The sequence below is a fragment of the Colobus angolensis genome, unplaced genomic scaffold (assembly GCF_000951035.1).
Source record: "Colobus angolensis palliatus isolate OR3802 unplaced genomic scaffold, Cang.pa_1.0 Scaffold164, whole genome shotgun sequence".
In the NCBI taxonomy this organism is placed as follows: domain Eukaryota; kingdom Metazoa; phylum Chordata; class Mammalia; order Primates; family Cercopithecidae; genus Colobus; species Colobus angolensis.
Window position 1 is genome coordinate 4131398 of NW_012114755.1, and position 16167 is coordinate 4147564.

At 45.9% G+C, this 16167-nt stretch overlaps 1 protein-coding gene across 1 annotated transcript in view; it reads left to right on the forward strand.

Moving 5' to 3' along the window:
* The window catches only part of SLC6A5 (solute carrier family 6 (neurotransmitter transporter), member 5), a 53926-nt gene that overhangs the window by 9084 nt on the left and 28675 nt on the right, over window positions 1-16167 (forward strand). Inside the window, exons 6-7 of the mRNA XM_011937503.1 lie at window positions 6005-6146; window positions 9068-9200. Coding sequence (XP_011792893.1) covers window positions 6005-6146; window positions 9068-9200 — 275 coding nt within the window. The remainder of the gene's footprint in view (window positions 1-6004; window positions 6147-9067; window positions 9201-16167) is intronic.

A 16167-nucleotide genomic window follows, 5' to 3' on the forward strand; every position in this document is an offset into this window, starting at 1 on the left:
CACTTTGGAAGCTCTGGTCATTTTAAAGGGGACCTAGAAACAAGTAGTTTCTTCTTTCCCCAGTAGATCTGTTAATTCTCCTCAGCTAGGTCTGTGCCAGGACCAGCTTTCTGTGATCTCTGTATGATTGGCTCTTAGTGTTGCCCTCCAAAACCAGCTTTTTTCATGATGGAAAGCACATTATTTAACCCTTCAAGTATATTAAGGGCAAAAAGATGAATTCTTCCCTCTTGCAGACCCAGAGAGATGCCATTCTTTTCTGCATTTTCTGCCATGAACATGTGTTTATTTTATAGTCTCTCTCTCTCTCTCAGTGGTGTGTGTGTGTGTGTGTATTTAAAGCAGGCTGAGCATGTTGACTGGATCAGGCACATGGATGGAGGCCCAAGAGGCACAGAAGCCCCTGCCCCTGGCTTCCAGTCTGGCTCACCATCACCTGGGAGACATGAAAGGCAGAGCAAAGACATGACAGAGCTCAGCTCCTACTCAACTGGTACAAAACCATTAAAACTATCCTAGCTCTGAGCACAAGGAGACAATGCACATTTTTCACTCTGATTGTTTCCTGCGAGTATATGACCAGGCTGAGCAGATCCTATCTCATTCTTACTCAGTGTTTTAATTTTTTTTTTTTTTTGGTGGAAAGAAAAACAAGGTGTCAATCCACACTCTTTCTTTGTGCAGCCCCTCCATCTGTGATTCTCTGTGTTATCAGCACCTGAGTGTGTTCTGCTCCTCCGGCCAGGCTATCCCTTCCTTGCAAGGGTATCAGTCCTTTGGAATTCTGGGGTGACTTAGAAAAGGTGATAGTGGCCAGATTTGCAGAGCCCCACGCTCTGCTGGACAAATCAGGAGTCTAGACAACGGATATTCCCAGGCTGTTTCACAAATGGTCATATTGAGCAAGGCTTCCTTAAGAGATGGACAAACTCTTTCCCCCAGCATTTCCCACCAGTTGCCTTCCAGTTTCATCTTCTCTCTTGCAACCCCACAACTACCCACACCCTGTGACTGCTGGGCAAAAGGACTCATCCCAGGAGAAAGGGACTGAATGGCTAGCTATTGTGACCTTCATGTGCAGCGCGGAGCTGCCCCATTACCCTCTCAGTGCTGCAAGGGACACATTCCATGGAGATACCAGGCAACCATACCCACTCCCGCCCCAGAGGAAAGCCCTGGATCTGTGGTTGGGGAGAGGCAGCGTTTGTCACATCTTTTTCTGATGCAGGTTGTAAGACAGGCTGCCGTCTTTAGGGTGACTCAACTCTCCAAGTATCTGTAATGGAGAATGACTAATCTGTGCCCTGTCAAGTGAGACCAGCGGCTTTATGTGAAAATAGGAGCTAGCTGGGTCACGTAAAATAGGAACAACATAAATACCATTTCTATTTCCGGAATGGCTTCATTTTCATTAGAACTTTAATTAAATGATTCCTTTTCTCCCTGGTCTTTCATGTGCTTTCATTTATTAATAATTGCCCGAGTAAAGGGAATCCCATTCCACAGCTTCCAATTTAGCACGATCATTATCTCTGTTCTTTGTTCGGGGTTGCTGGGCCGCAGAGCTCTCTGATGAGATGGCCCCATCATTCCTTCGCCGGTGGACCCGAAGGCGCCGGGCGCTGGGAAGTATGCTCCTGCCGCCCAGTGGTGGGAGGGGATATTGCAGGAGGCTTGAGGCTGCGGAGCGAGCGAGTAGGGATCCTGGGAGCCCTGCTGCATTGCTGCAGGAACGGTGACCTTGTGCTGCTGCGGCGGCAGTGATCTGCAGACATCCAGAGACGCTCTCTAGGGAGGCTGCCTGCGTGCTTCACAATTGCAACTCGGGAAGCAAGAGATTTGGTGTTTGCCCTCGTGTTAGTGATCGCTCCAGTCTTGGGTGGATGTAATTGTTTGGCAGGAGGGCGAGAAATAACTTACGTGCTTATTTACAGAACAGAGATATGGAGGGTTCTTTAACTGTCTTCATTCATGTCATCGCTGGGGGAAACAAAAGCTTTCCTGGTAAATATTTGATAATGATTAGGTGGGAATCTTCCTGAAACTGTTATTCGATTAGACTAAAGAAGATACTTTGAACAGGAAGATATTTTTAGGCCCTGAAGTGGAGATTCTCAACAAGGGGAGATTTTGCAGGGGACATCTGGCAATGTTCAGAGACATTCTTGGTTGTTGCAGCTGGATGGGCTCCTGGCATTTAGTAGGTGGAGGCCAGGGATTCTGCTAAATATCCTGCAATGCACAGGACGGTCCCAGAGCCAATAATTATTAAAGTTGTCCTTGCAGGGTTAACAAGAATTCCAGACAGAAGTATTGTTATAATTAGCATTAATCAGGCTGTGCTTTGACTCACTTCCTTGAAACCAAAAGTTGAGTAACACTACATACATTTGCATCCCCGTTGTTCCTATAGATAAGATTTCTGATGTTAGAATCATAAGGCTTTTGTTTAAGAATTGCTTAAGCAGATCCTGAATTCCAGCAAAACAGCTGATGCCAACCAGTTTAAAGACTCCTACCAGCTTTAAGCAGTGGTTCATGCCTGTAATCCCAGCACTTTGGGAAGCCAAGGTGGATGTATCACTTGAGGCCAGGAGTTCGAGACCAGTCTGGGCAACATGGCAAAACCCTGTCTCTACTAAAAACACAAGAATCAGCTGGGAGTGTTGGCACACACCTGTAATCCCAGCTACTGTGGAGGCTGAGACATAAGAATCGCTTGATCCTTGGAGGTAGACGTTGCCGTGAGCAGACATCATGCCACTGCACTCCAGCCTGGGTGACAACTGTCTCAAAAACCAAAAAACAAACAAATGAGAAAAGGTTCCCACAGAGGAACTGAATCAGTGTGAGAATACATTTCTTCATCTCTCTGTTCCATTACTTCACCCAGCACTCTTCAACCTACTCCAAAACCCTAGCCCCAAACTCTTTGGGGAGATGGATTTGAGGTTTCCTCTTATCTCCTTGTTCAGTGGCTCTTATGATTAAACCTCTTTCTCTGCTGCAACCCAGGAAACTCTATTTGTTTCCTGTGAGTATATGATCAGGCTGAGAGATCCTATCTCATTTTTAGCCAGTGCTTTATTTGTTTATTTATTTTGATAGAAAAAAAAGAAACAAGATGTTTATCCCCAGTCTTTCTTTGTGCAGCCCCTCTAACTGTCATTCTCTGTGTTACCAGCACATGAGTGTGTTCTGTTCCTGGGACCAGGCTATCCCTTGCAGGGTATTGGTCCTTTGGAATTCTGGGGTGACTTAGAAAAGGTCCTCTTCTCTTAATTAAACCTCTTTCTCTGCTGCAATGCAGTGTCTTGGTGGTGTGTTGACTCACTGTGCCCATTGGGCAATGGACCTATTGCGGTTACTTTATCTGACCCCAAATGCCATTAGCCCAGCTATTGAGAAACCTTGGTCTAAAGAACTACTGAAGGGGAAGGGATTCTTATTATTGTTTCCATTTTTTACCCAACATTCTAAGAAACTCTGTAGTGTGTATGGGAAGCGGTAGGCAATTTATGGCAGGCAATTGGCCTTGTGGGAGATGATGTTGAAGACTAGAGATACTCTCTCCAGAAAAAGCTATGACAATGATGATTGAGTTATGGCTAAAATTTATTGAGTGCCAGCTGTGTGCCAGGCATCATGGGAAGATTTGTCATTTGTGATCTCTCTTCATTTAGTCCTTACTGCAACCCTGAACAACAATGACCAGAAAATGGAGGCTTGGATAAATGGAACTCATTCAAGCTCTCGGTAGTAGTGGAACACCTGAACTCACATTCTTGTCCACTTTGCTCTTCCACAGACAGCATAAATTGGGAATCAAGCCTGCTTCTTAAAATTATTTATTTATTTTAGAGAAAGGGTCTCATTCTGTTGCCCAGGCTGGAGTGCAGTGGTGTGATCACAGCTCACGGCAACCTTGAACTCCTGGGCTTAAGCAATCCTTCTCCCTCAGCCTCTTGGGTAGTTGGGACTATAGATGTGCAGTACTGCACCTGGCTAATTTTTAAAATGTTTTGTACAGATAGAGGTCTCATTATGTTGCCTAGGCTGGTCTTGAAGTCTTGGGCTCAAGCCATCCTCCTGCCTTGGCTTCCCAAAGTGCTGGGATTATAGGTGTGAGCCACCCTGCCTGGCCACTTTTTGTTATTGTTGCTCATGGTATTTAAAGACAATTTTAACACATTCAGTATTTTTAAACAGAGAGATTTCATGTAAGTTTATAGATTTTCTGCATCTTTTGCCGCAACATCTGGAAAAGCTTGGCACTGATTGGCTGGAGTGCTCTCTGGTTGGCCACAGTCCCCACCTCTCTCTATTATTTTCCAATTTTATGCCTTCCTTATTTGAGTCATCATCCTGCCTTCTGTAGGTGTTTGAATTTATAATCCCTGCTCCCTATTCACATTGGAGTGCCTAAGTCATTGACTCCAAAGAGAAAGCTTGTTTACATCCTGGCTTGATGTATGACCTTGGCCAGCCACGGCATCCCTCTGTGCCCCAGTTTTCCTTATCTGTAACATAGAGATAATAACAGTACCTTCTCATAGGGCGTGGTGTGAGGCTTAAATTAGTCAATGCATGTAAAGTACTTAAAACAGTGCTGTAAACGTGGTAACTGCCATATGAGTGTAAGTTGTTGTTGTTATTGTTACTATGTGCTCCTTCGCAAAATAATGTCCTTTGGGATTAGTCCTGGTGGATTCTTTATTTAAGGTATTTGTCAGTTTTTCTGTATTTTAAAATCTGTTAGAGAGGCATTGTAAAATGGTCAGAAAGACTTCAGATTCTTCCTATTTAAAATGGCAATAATAAGATATACCTCCTGGATTTTATGAGGATTTCATGAGATAATCATTAAAGTGTTCAACACAGAGCCTGACATACCAAGACTCACATGGTTAATTTCCTTTCTCCATCCCTGCCTAGATCAGGCCTTCTCAATCTTGGTACAACTGATGTTTTGGACTAAATAATTCTTTTTTTTTTAAGAGACAGGTTCTTGCTTCATCACCCAGGCTGGGAATGCAGTGGTATGATCATGTCTCACTGCAGTGTTGCATTTCTGGGCTCAAGCAATCCTCCTGCCTCCGCTTCCCAAGTATTTAGGACTATGGGTGTGTGCCATCATGCCTGACTAAAGGACTGAATAATTTTTTGTTGTGGGGGGCTGTCCTGTGCACGGTAGGATATTTAGTATTAGCATCCCTGGCCTCTACTTATTAGATACCAGTAAGCACCAGGTCCCCAAGGTGCGACAACTAAAAATGTCTCCAGACTTGCCAAATGTTTCCTGGGGAGAAAACTCATCCCTACTTGAGCACCACACTGTTAGGTCCTGTCACAGGCTCCCCGGTAGATGGTGTGGTTGCTGCCTCTTCCTACCCACGTGAGAGTAGAAAGTACACAGCACGTGTATCCTAGAGTACTTACTGAATGTGGTGCCAGGCAGTGGGTCCAAGGTGAACTTCTTAGAAAGCCTTCTGTAGCAGTACCCTTCAATAGGTCTGTTTATTTTCCAATTAAATTCGTTTCAGCAATTTATTTATTTTCTGCAGAGTCATAAGGATCTGGATTCAAATCCTGATTCTCTTCGTCATAAGCTGTGTGGCTTCAGTAGAGTTACCTACCTCTTTAAGCCTGTTTCCTTATTTTGAAAATGGAAGATTATAGTACCTCCTGCATAGGCTCTTGTGAGGATTAAATGAGATAATGCACGCAAAATGCTTGCCCGCCACATAGAGAGTGCTCTGTATATAAATGCCTTTGTCATCAATACGAGGTGCAGTTATGGGGACTGGGGGCTCTGATGGAGAAAACATAATTCTTTGGTTCTTTTATTAATATATCTGGCTTTGCCCAGTTAATACTTTCCTGAAGTTACTCTCCAATATTTGGCAAATGTTTCTGGCATTTGTTTTTAAACTGCTGCAGAGAGACGCATCTCTGTTTTCTGTACAGATTTCACTGTGTTTCTATTCTGTCCTCTCCTAAACAGATTCCTGTGTTATCAGTGACCATCCCAAAATACAGATCAAGAACTCGACTTTCTGCATGACTGCCTATCCCAACTTGACAATGGTTAATTTCACCAGCCAGGCCAATAAGACATTTGTCAGTGGAAGTGAAGAGTATTTCAAGTAAGATGACTTTCTTTTTCTTTTTTTACCTTCTAAGAGAAACCCAATGAATTAATAAATATTCAATTTGCAGACCAGAGGTGTGGGTGGCCCAAGGGATGAGATCAGAGAGGAAGGTTTTTTCCCTGGTTTGGCTTCCAAGAGCAGATTGTTGTGTCTAGTGAGCCTGGAAAGCAGAGCTGGATGAATGATGGCAGTAGGAGCAGAATCAGTGTGGCTATAATTCATGACGTTGATGAAAAGCCCATTTCAAAACCTTGATCCTGTGTGATCTAAGTGGACTGTCAGTTACCTAGATTAGTTTTTCTTCCATCTGCACTTGGCTTCAGGGAAGAGAGGCAAAAAGAAAACAAGTCATGTTCAAAGTTTTAGTTTAAATAAGAACAAATTCATTTTTTTCCTTTTTTCAGAGCTTTGCCTTAGTTTTGTACTTTTCAATATCGGTTTTGCTAGACATTGGAGATTGAGGTTCAGGGATACTTGAAGATCCTTAGCTACCACTGGAAGATTTAGTGAAGTTCATGGAATTATTTTTTTATTTTCTTTCTTTTTTTTTTTTTTTGAGATGAAGTCTCGCTCTGTCACCCAGACTGGAGGGCAGTGGCATGATCTCGGCTTACTGCAACCTCTCCCTCTGGGTTCAAGTGATCCTCGTGCCTCAGCCTCTTGAGTAGCTGGGACTACAGGCACGTGCCACCATGCCTGGCTAATTTTTTGTATTTTTAGTAGAAACGGGGTTTCACCGTGTTAGCCAGGATGGCCTCGATCTCCTGACCTTGTGATCTGCCCACCTTGGCCTCCCAAAGTGCTGTGATCACAGGCGTGAGCCACTGCACCCAGCCATGAAATTATATCTTAGGGGAGATAAATGTAGACAGAGTTCATCATAGGGTACGTAAAAAGTGTTCTCTAGCTAAACTTTAATTCAGAGGTTGTAAATTCATATGCACTCAGGCATGGCAGGATTAGAAATGAGTAAAGTGAAAATAAGTGAGATGATAGGGAGGGGTGGGGACTGTGGCAAACCAAAGAGGCTGCCTGTCACAGGTAAGGGAGGCCACTGGTGCTCAGCTCCTCTGATCACTGCCTTGTGAAATTGTGGGGCAGTGCTGCCAGAGCTTCTATTTTACAATAAAAGATGGAAATAAAATCTGGATTTTTATGTGATCTCTCCTATTTTAAATGGCAGCAAAATAATTCAAATAGAACATGGGGATCAAATAAAATGCATTAATCAATGAGCTTCCAGTTTGTGGCTTTCACTTAGATGATAAGTGGTTGCTGATACCTCGACTCTTCTCCCAGTTGTCATTAATTCCTATTCCTGTTTTTTTTCCCCTGTAGACTCAGAGTGTACATGGTTGTTCCTTGCAGAACAAAAGGGAAAGTTACCTAATTGATTAAATGTCCCCTTTGACCATAATTACCATGGTATTAGGGGTGGGCCTTTAATTATCCCTGAGCACTGAGCAACTGCGTCTGACCTGGTAGTATGATGAAATCTGAAAGACTGCCAAAAGCAGGTTTGCAAATCATTTGCCAGTACACCTAATCCATGCAGTCCGGTGTACTAGAAAGTGATTTGCAAGCCTGCTTTTGGTGGCCTTTACTAATCCTTTGGGGCCAGTCTTTATTTCTAAGAAGAAATGTCATCAGGAGTTTCTTGGGACTTGTTTGAGGTCCTACAATTGAAGCGCGGAGCAGTTGAGACAGCTAAGTCGTGGAATTGTTGACTATGTGGTTTACCTATTTTGGGGATGGGACATGGGGAAGGTCCTTTTCCTCACTTGGCAAATATGGTCCTCAGGGTTTTGCCTTGGAACCAAGTTTAGTTCCAGCCTTGGTCTGCCCTAGTCAACTCTGAGTCCAGGTTCTGCCAGGGTTTGGGCCTGAAAGAGGCTCTGTCTGCACAGAGTTGGCCATGACTGTTATGAAAAACATGGCTGTGTGTTGCCAAAGAGCCTCTCAAGCTAGCCAGCTGGACCAGGAGTGGGGCTGCTGCCTACATTTCCCTCGGCAGGTCAGAACGTTCTGGGCCATCATTCCCACAGTCCTGCGAGCCTGGATGCTGGCTTGCCTGTTCTTTAGGTCACAGAAAAATGTCAACCTACAAACGCAGCGTTTCACAGAGGATGTATGTCTAGATGGTTGTGGAGTAGAAGGAATTGTCCGAATCTGTTATCAGGCACTGTCCCTGAAGCTGCCTCCTGTCCTCAGGGGTGAGGCTGCCCTGCTAGCCATTTGGCCAGGCAGGCCATGATGTCTTCATTTTCTATACAAGTTGCCAGCAGCAGCTACAGCTGACCAGTGGCCTCTTCTGTCGGCAGCTGCTCATCTGTCTTAGAATGTTTTGCTTGAGCAAGGTCTAGGCAGCCCTGCTTTTATAATTAAGCCAACCTCAGCCTCAGGAAATGCCCAACACAACTTGAACTACAATCCAGGGCCACATTTTTAGTCATTTAGCATATGCAGTTTCCACTATGTACTAATTTTTAAAATTTAAAACCACACAAATACTATCAGAATAAATTCTCATAAAGGAGTAGAGCAATACAGAAAACACACAAAAATCATCCTTGACGGTTCAGAGTTTCTGTTGCACTCCTCCTGGGGATGTGCTAGTGAGAATGGAACTGACAGCCTTGTCCTGAAGCCTGCCCAGGGCCATAAGTGGCCTCCCAGCACACAATCAAGAGCAGGGTAAATCCAGCTGGAGTCTCTGCAGACAGCTGTGGGCAAGAGCCCAGACCAGCAAATTCCCCACAGCCTGATGTGATTAAGTCTGTGATGGTGGGGTGGGTGGAGGATGCTGGGGTTTTGTGCAAGGCTCCTGGCTCTACTGGAGGCTTAAAGCCTGCTGCCTGTCACCTCCGTCTCTCCTCCTTTCTATCACTTCCCCCATCCCTCCCTCCAATTCTCAGGTACTTTGTGCTGAAGATTTCTGCAGGGATCGAATATCCTGGTGAGATCAGGTGGCCACTAGCTTTCTGCCTCTTCCTGGCTTGGGTCATTGTGTATGCATCCTTGGCTAAAGGAATCAAGACTTCAGGAAAAGTAAGCACTTGGATTTATCTAAGTAAGAGAAAGCTGTGGGATGCCCAGGGGTGGTTGCTTTAGGGAGAGGCAGAGCACTGGGAAGAGAGTCAGGAGCTGTGGATGCTGATTCTGACTCTGCCCTGGAGCAGCTGAGGGGCTGTGGGCAAGTGACTTCACTTTCATCTGCAAAATGGGGATAATAACACCTTTCTTGCAGGGCTGTTTTAAGGGTTAAATGAGACACATATATACAGAGCTCCCAAGGGATGGTGGGGGTACTCTGATTAGGATTTCCTTCCTTTCCTCTCAGGGGCGGCCACTCATTCAGCAGAAGGAACCTCCCTGATATCATTCAGTCACTTCTCCTAAACTCTAGAATTTGTGCTGCTGGCCTTTTGCCTCTTGGTCTGGCTGCCAAGTTAGTTATTGCTTCTGCCAAGAAGCTGGCTGAAGATCAAGACTGTATAGTAGATTCCCTCTCCTCACTCCTGGCCACCATGTTCGTGGCCTTCCTTGCCTTTCTTTCAACCCTAAGCTTGACACTCTTCTACCCTACATGCCCCTAGCACTAAAGGAAGATGGTCCTGCCCGTGGAATTTTGGCTGAGCAATTACTTGGTAAGGGTCACTTAGCGATCGCTTGGCAGGGCCCTTTGGAGATGACAAAACTCCCACCCAAGCTCAGTTCCAAGCCACAGAAAGAGAGGAGCCCATGGAACCTCAGGCCACAGTGGGCATTGTTGTAGGGTTCATGGTAACATTTCTTCATCTTGCAACCTTAGAAAAACCTACTGAAGGCTGGGCACAGTGGCTGTAATCCCAGCACTTTGGGAGGCTGAGGCAGGTAGATCATCTGAGGTCTGGAGTTCGAGACCACCCTGGCTAACATGGTGAAACCCTGGCTCTATGAAAAATACAAAAATTAGCCGAGCATGATGGGGGGCACCTGTAATCCCAGCTACTCGGGAGGCTGACACAGGAGAATCACTTGAACCCAGGAGGCAGAGACTGTGGTGAGCCAAGATGGCGTCACTGCACTTCAGTCTGGGCAACAGAGTGAGATCCTGTCCCGCCGGACACACACACACACACACACACACACACACACACACACACACACACACACAAGAAAGAAAAGAAAAGAAAAACCTACTGAAGAGTTAACCAGTTATTCCAATAACATGTAATAATATTTAATTACCCCAGGAGGTATTTGCATGTTTTAGGACGAAACAAAAATGTTTTTAAGCCCCAAGGAATGAGGATGTAATGGGGGATTCTGAGACCATAGGTTATGGCGTTGAGATTTGGTCTGTTATCCAGGCCAAGGATTTCTGCGATTGTGTTACAATCAACCAACTTCTGAAGGATCGGGTCTCATCGGGAGGGTAATCAGTGCCATCTTTCACCCCCAGGCATGCTTCGCACCCCACATTAGACACCCAATCCTGGCACCTATTAGCCACATAGACCAAACTGTCTTCTCCCTGGGGACATGGACATTTTTTGATTACAGCTCTTATTAGTGCTTGCTTTTCATGTCATCTATTTCCACAGTGACTTGAGTGGTAGATTCTGGCAGGTTTGTCAGGATTACCTGAGGCAGGTGGTACGCCTAAAATCACAGAGTGTGGGGAGAATCAGGCCAGCTAGAGAGAACCAGCCCAGGAGTGAGGAGACCTGGGCCCTTGTCCTTGGGGACTGCTCATGGTGTTTGCTGTATAGGGGTATCTCTACTTGGGTGGTGAAACGTGGCTGAGCTTCTGATTTTGCTCTTAGCTTTAATTTCTTTTTCTTTTTCTTTTTTTTGGCCAATAAATGAAAAGCACATTTTCCTAGCTGTTTTAGAAGTTCTCAGTTTCCTCATTTCTAAGGTGAGGGCAATTGGACTGGGTGATGTCTAAGGCCCTCTAGTTCTAAGATTATTCTGTCGGACACTTGCTGGGTGACTTGGAGGTTTGTGACTTGGAGGCGCTTTTACTCTGTGACCTCAGTTTCCCCTTCTGTAAAATGAGAACTGGGATTCAGTGACCCCTGAGGAACCTGCTGGCTTTGAGTGAGTACCACGATACTGGATTGATTTTTTTTCTAAGGTTATAGGGAGATGGGAAATGTTAACTTGACCCTTATGACAATACCCAGCCTGGCCTGAGGTTTCCCGGACCCCTCACCTTCTGTAGCTTGGAGCTGAACTTGGGTGGGATTTCCATAAACTCCAAAGGGCCCAGCCAAGCAATTGCTCATGAGACTAGCCAAGTATCTGCTCAATCAAAATCCCATGGGCAAGGCTGTCACTTATGTAGGTGGCCAGATAGGTGTCTAGTAGTATAGGCTGGAAGGTGAGACTGCAGGAGGAGAGGTGATAGGTGAGGAGGGTGAGAACAGCACCTTTTAATGATGTGAGGAAGAATGGCCTGTGGCTCCAGAGTCAGACCAATATTAGTTGAAATCCTGGCTCTATCACTTTCTAGTTGTGTGACTCTGGACAAGCTATTTAACCTTCGAAACCCATTTCCTTCTCTGTAAATTGGGGATAACAGTGCATAATACTTAGGATTGCTATAATGATTAAGTGAGATATGCATGTTACTACCTGGTGTATGGTCAGTTATTAATTAACATTATCTCCTTTCATGTTTATTATTCTGAATGGCTGCTGTATTGACTGGGTATTGTGCCACTTTGACATCTCCAGAGCAGAGGCTTTGTTGGGGAGATGGGAAGAGAAAGAGAGCTTTGTTGAACACTGTATGCCAGGCACTGTGCTGGCATCTTCACATGCATTAGAAGCACATTGATTCCCACTTCGTGGAGAGAGACTGAGGCTTGTCAAGGTAGAGTAAATTGCCTGAAGTCACAGAGTTTTTAAGTGGCAGTAGTGGGATGTAGTGGCAGTAGTAGTAGTGGGATGTAGTGGCAGTAGTGACAGTAGTAGTAGTCTATCTGGCGTTGAAGCCAAGACATTTTTTATTTTTATTTTATTGAGATGGAGTCTCACTTTGTCACCCAGGCTGGAGTGCAGTGGCACCATCTTGGCTCACTGCAACCTCCGCCTCCTGGGTTCAAGTGATTGTCCTGCCTCAGACTCGCGAGTAGCTGGGACTACAGGTGCCCACGACCATGACCGGCTAATTTTTTTGTATTTTTAGTAGAGACAGGATTGCACCATATTGGCCAGGCTGGTCTTGACCTCCTGATCTCAGGTGATCCCCCTGCCTTAGCCTCCCAAGGTGCTGGGATTACAGGCGTGAGCCATCGCGCCCAGCGGCCTAGACTTTTTCTAATACAAGACATTGTCTCCCAAGAAGGGGTTATTAAGAATAGATAGTAAATGAGGAATTCTGGAGCCATCATTTTCATGTAGTGGGGAAAAAATCCCCCCACAGTGAATCAGAATCTGCATTTCTACCCAGTCTCTGCTGTGTTGCTGTGTGACTTTGGGCAGGTCATAGGATATATTATAGCTTCATTGTCTTCATTTGCAAAATCAAGAGTTAAAATACTCTCTAGGATGTTTTTTAATCTTATTTTCTTTTAATCTTATTAATCTGTGTTCTTTTGGAATGGCATGGCAGCCAGTTCTTTCCACTGATTTAGAATTTAATTCTTGGTGATAGATTTCATAGGCTTTCTGGAATAGGAAGTTTTGAGCAGGTATGTTTTTCTTTTAGATCTGCCAACTTATCTCTCTGTTTCATTGAGAAAAGTTTCCAACCAGAGATCAATGATCAATTTCTATTTTAAATAAAGAATACCACCAGAAATAATGAATCACAATTTACTATCCTGCCCTGGGCTGTGCAGACATTAATCATAGAGCATTATTTGGGAGCCAAGGTGGATGGATGCACAGCTGAAGCTGCTTTATGATGAACTCCTTTGTGATTGAAATCCCAGGAATACTGTCATTTTTATGCAAAAGAGATGTCATCCTCCTGCAGCCAGATAAGCTCAGTTCCTCTTGTTTAGGGCCTTAGGAGACAGGACTAGCAGTTTGCTTCCTCTGAGACAGGTCTTCCTATTTCACTGTTGGAGACTTTTCCAGCAGCTAGAATTTCAGAGGCACGGGCGACCAGCACGCAGCCTGAAGGTCAAATGCAGCCCACCTGCCCTCAGGGGCGCCTCTGCCTGAGAGTTGTGGCAGCGAAGCAAAGCTAACCTAATTAGCTCGTGCGGGTTGGTGGGCTTTTACCACCTGTTCAGGGGTCCCATGATGAGAAGCATGCCTGGAGGTATCAGGCCAACAGGCTCAGATGGGCAAGTCAGTGTCACTCCTGCCAAGTGTAATTCATTACTGTTCAAGTTTAATTCCTCTGACAATACAGTGTGGAAACAGGTGCCTCCTAAATCGCCCCTGACACAGAGGAACTAGCTGTGCAGAAAGCCTCCATGCCCACCTGACTCACATTTGAGGCATTCCCAGGATTTGTAAACCAAACCGTTGGCCCTCTCAGTTCACCATGATCACCATCTAAAAAATGAATGCATCACCTGGGTGAGGTGAGCAAGTGCCTAGAGTGCAAAATTGAGAGGCACTCACTCTCAGGTTCCCAAAGTGCAGGGCCAGCACCTGACAGTGAATTCCTTCGTAAATTTTGCACCTAGGTGCCTCCTGTCTCACTTGCCTCCCCCTAGTCCTGGCCCTGCCATACACATTTCTGATAGTGTGGCCCATAGAATGGCGTTCATGGAAAGAGTGGCTTTGGAGTAGGGAAGCTTTGGGCTTAAATCCTGTCTGAAGACTTTGAACAAGATATTTAATCCCTTGTGAGATGCTTAACCTGAACCTCAGTTAACTTCTCTGCAAAATGGGACAAATATACCTGGCCACAGAGGGAACTCAGGAATGATGGTGTCTAAATAGCTTCCAACAGTGAAATGGGAACAGTTGTATCTTAAACTCATGCCAGCCTTGGAGATTTCCTCCTTAAGCCACCGCCATCTAGGTCATGTCCTCTCCTTCACCTCTTCCTTCCATCCTCACTTCCTACCAGCCCCAGGTGGTCAGGGGATGGAAAGGATACTCCTTAGTTGTCTCGCATCCCATCCCCGTGCTGTTTTGGGGGCAGGAAAGTCAGGCTGGTTAGGGCCTGCCCTTGTAGCATCTCCTCTTCCCAGCCCCACCTGACAGCTGTGAGGCCAGCCCTGAGATGTCAGATGCCCTTGGATTTCCTAACATCCACGTGTGGAAGGGCTTCACTTCTTCTTAGACTTCAAGGGGAGGGAAGGAGAGAAGCAGGTTTGGTAGAAATAGAGAGGAGCTGGCTGCTGCCCCTCCCTTCCATCCCTAGCACTACAAGTTCTTTGAGACAAGGAGGGAGGAGAGACTGCTGTTCTGTGGGGCAGCTCTGAACCTGCAGCCAGGAAGAAGGAGTTTGGCCTTGAGTAATTGGGTTTAGAGACAGAAGTAACTTCCCCATTTCAGTTCATGGCAACTCCACCCTTTCAGTTGCTGAGGCCAAAACACTTGGGAGTCACTTTGACTCTTCTCTTTCTCTCACACTCCCCATTAAGTCTGGTGGCTCCTCTTGAAAATGTATCTGGCAACTGTTTCTCACCAGCTCCATTGGCAACACCCTGGCTGGAGCTATCCCCATTCTTTGTCCCTTGCCTGCTGGCTGCTGCGGCTTCCTTACTGTTATCCCTGCCGTATTCTTGCTACATAGCAACTGGGCGATTCTGTGGAAAGGTTAGATCCTGTTACCCCTGTGCCTGAGTCCCTGCCATAGCCCCGTTGCCTGCAGAGTAAGAGCTCTGCCTGGCCCCACCTAGTCTGCCCCTCCCTACTCCCACTTTGCCAATCTCTCCCACCTGTGCCCCATCTCTTGCTACACTGGCCTCTTTGCTGTTCCTAGGAGTCAGGCACACTCCCTTCTTAGGGCCATGATTCCAACTGTTCCCTTCATCTAAAATGTTCTCCCAGACATCCAGTTGGCTCACCCTGACTTTCTTCCTTGACCAACTTCTCCCTGAAGCCTTCCCAACCATCCTCCCCACACCCCACCCCACTTACCCAGCTCTAATTTTTCATTTTTTCAATCCACATATCACCTTCTAATATACCACAAATAATACTTACCACGATTATTGTTGGTTGATGATCTCCCCAGCTAGAACGGAAGCTATTCAGGGCAGAAATCTTTGCTTTGTTTACTGATAGGTCCTGAACATTTAACTGTCCCTGGCACATATGAGTTGCTCTAAATATATATGTAAGTATGTATGTTCATTTGAACAAGTGGAGTGACCCCAAGAGTTATAGAGTTATATCTTTTTTTTTTTTTTTTTTTTTGAGACAGAGTCTCACTCTGTCACTCAGGCTGGAGTGTAGTGGTGTCATATTGGCTCACTGCAGCCTCTGCCTCCTGAGTTCAAATGATTTGCCTGCTTCAGCCTCCTGAGTAGCTGGGACTACAGGTGCGTACCACGAGGCCCAGCTAATGTTTGTATTTTTGTATTCTTATAAGATGGGGTTTCACTCTGTTGGCCAGGCTGGTCTCTATCTCCTGACCTCAAGTAAGCCGCCTGCCTCGGCCTCCCAAACTACTGGATTACCACGCCCGGCCTCCAGGAGTTATTTCTTCATCTCAGCTCTAAACTTCCCCAACTCATCTCCCCCTGTGAGTCCTTGAATCTGTCCTCACTTCCTGAAATCCCACTTACTACCATGCTGGAGCCCCTACCAGGTACTCAAGTCTGTGCAGGCAGCATGTGGCAGGGGCCCTGTGTCCCTCTCATGGGGCAGGTATTCCAGTTGCCCTCAGAGGGAGGACTGCAGGTGGGAATGGAGGTGGCCCTGAACCAACAGCCATCACTCCATGAATCAGAGAGCCCAGAGTGGGCCTGGATGGAAGCTTAACCTCAGCCTCTCAAGTGTCTTTTTTTTTTTTCTTGAGACGGAGTCTCGCTCTGTCACCCAGGCTGGAGTGCAGTGGCACGATCTCGGCTCACTGCAAGCTCCACCTCCCAGGTTCATGCCATTCTCC